Source organism: Myotis brandtii, unplaced genomic scaffold (assembly GCF_000412655.1).
Source record: "Myotis brandtii unplaced genomic scaffold, ASM41265v1 scaffold486, whole genome shotgun sequence".
Taxonomy (NCBI): Eukaryota; Metazoa; Chordata; class Mammalia; order Chiroptera; family Vespertilionidae; genus Myotis; species Myotis brandtii.
In genome coordinates this window covers 287012-287545 of record NW_005368569.1, presented here as the reverse complement: position 1 = coordinate 287545, position 534 = coordinate 287012, and the positions used below count along the sequence as shown (strand labels likewise).

Below are 534 nucleotides of genomic sequence, written 5' to 3'. Positions count from 1 at the left end.
CCCTCCGCCCTCCTCGTCGTAGGAGACCAGCTGCTCGTGGATCTCGGGGACGCTCTTGCCGTGGGCACGGTCCTGCTTCCGGAGCCGCCGCCGCAGGAACAGGAGCACCATGATCACTGCCGGCGAGAGAGCCGTGGGTTAGCGGGCTGGCCCGACCCTCACCTGCGCCCCCGTCTCTTCCCTGGGAATTCCTGCAGCTTACAGGACACCCTGGCCCCACACAGGTGTGCGTGGGTCCAGACACCTGGTGGGTCCTCCGCTGGGACAGAGTCTCGGCCCCACCCTGCCCCCATGTGGTCCTGACTGGTCGTCAGCGCCACTGGTAGGGGGGTGGGAAGGGAGAGGTACCCAGTGGGCTTCCCTCAAGTTCATTCTCTCCTCCAGTGTCAGCCTCATCTGCCTGCATCCTCGTTTCCTCCCTTCTCACACCACTGTGGCAAACCCTGTCGCCTTCTTCCTTCCTTCCTTCCTTCCTTCCTTCCTTCCTTCCTTCCTTCCTTCCTTCCTTCCTTCCTCCCTCCCTCCCTCCCTCCC

The 534-nt window shown here is 64.0% G+C and overlaps 1 protein-coding gene across 1 annotated transcript in view; it reads right to left on the bottom strand.

Moving 5' to 3' along the window:
• CDH5 (cadherin 5, type 2 (vascular endothelium)) overlaps window positions 1-534 on the bottom strand; it is a 22169-nt gene that overhangs the window by 1292 nt on the left and 20343 nt on the right. Inside the window, exon 11 of the mRNA XM_014547794.1 lies at window positions 9-116. Within this exon, the coding sequence (XP_014403280.1) occupies window positions 9-116 (108 nt within the window). The remainder of the gene's footprint in view (window positions 1-8; window positions 117-534) is intronic.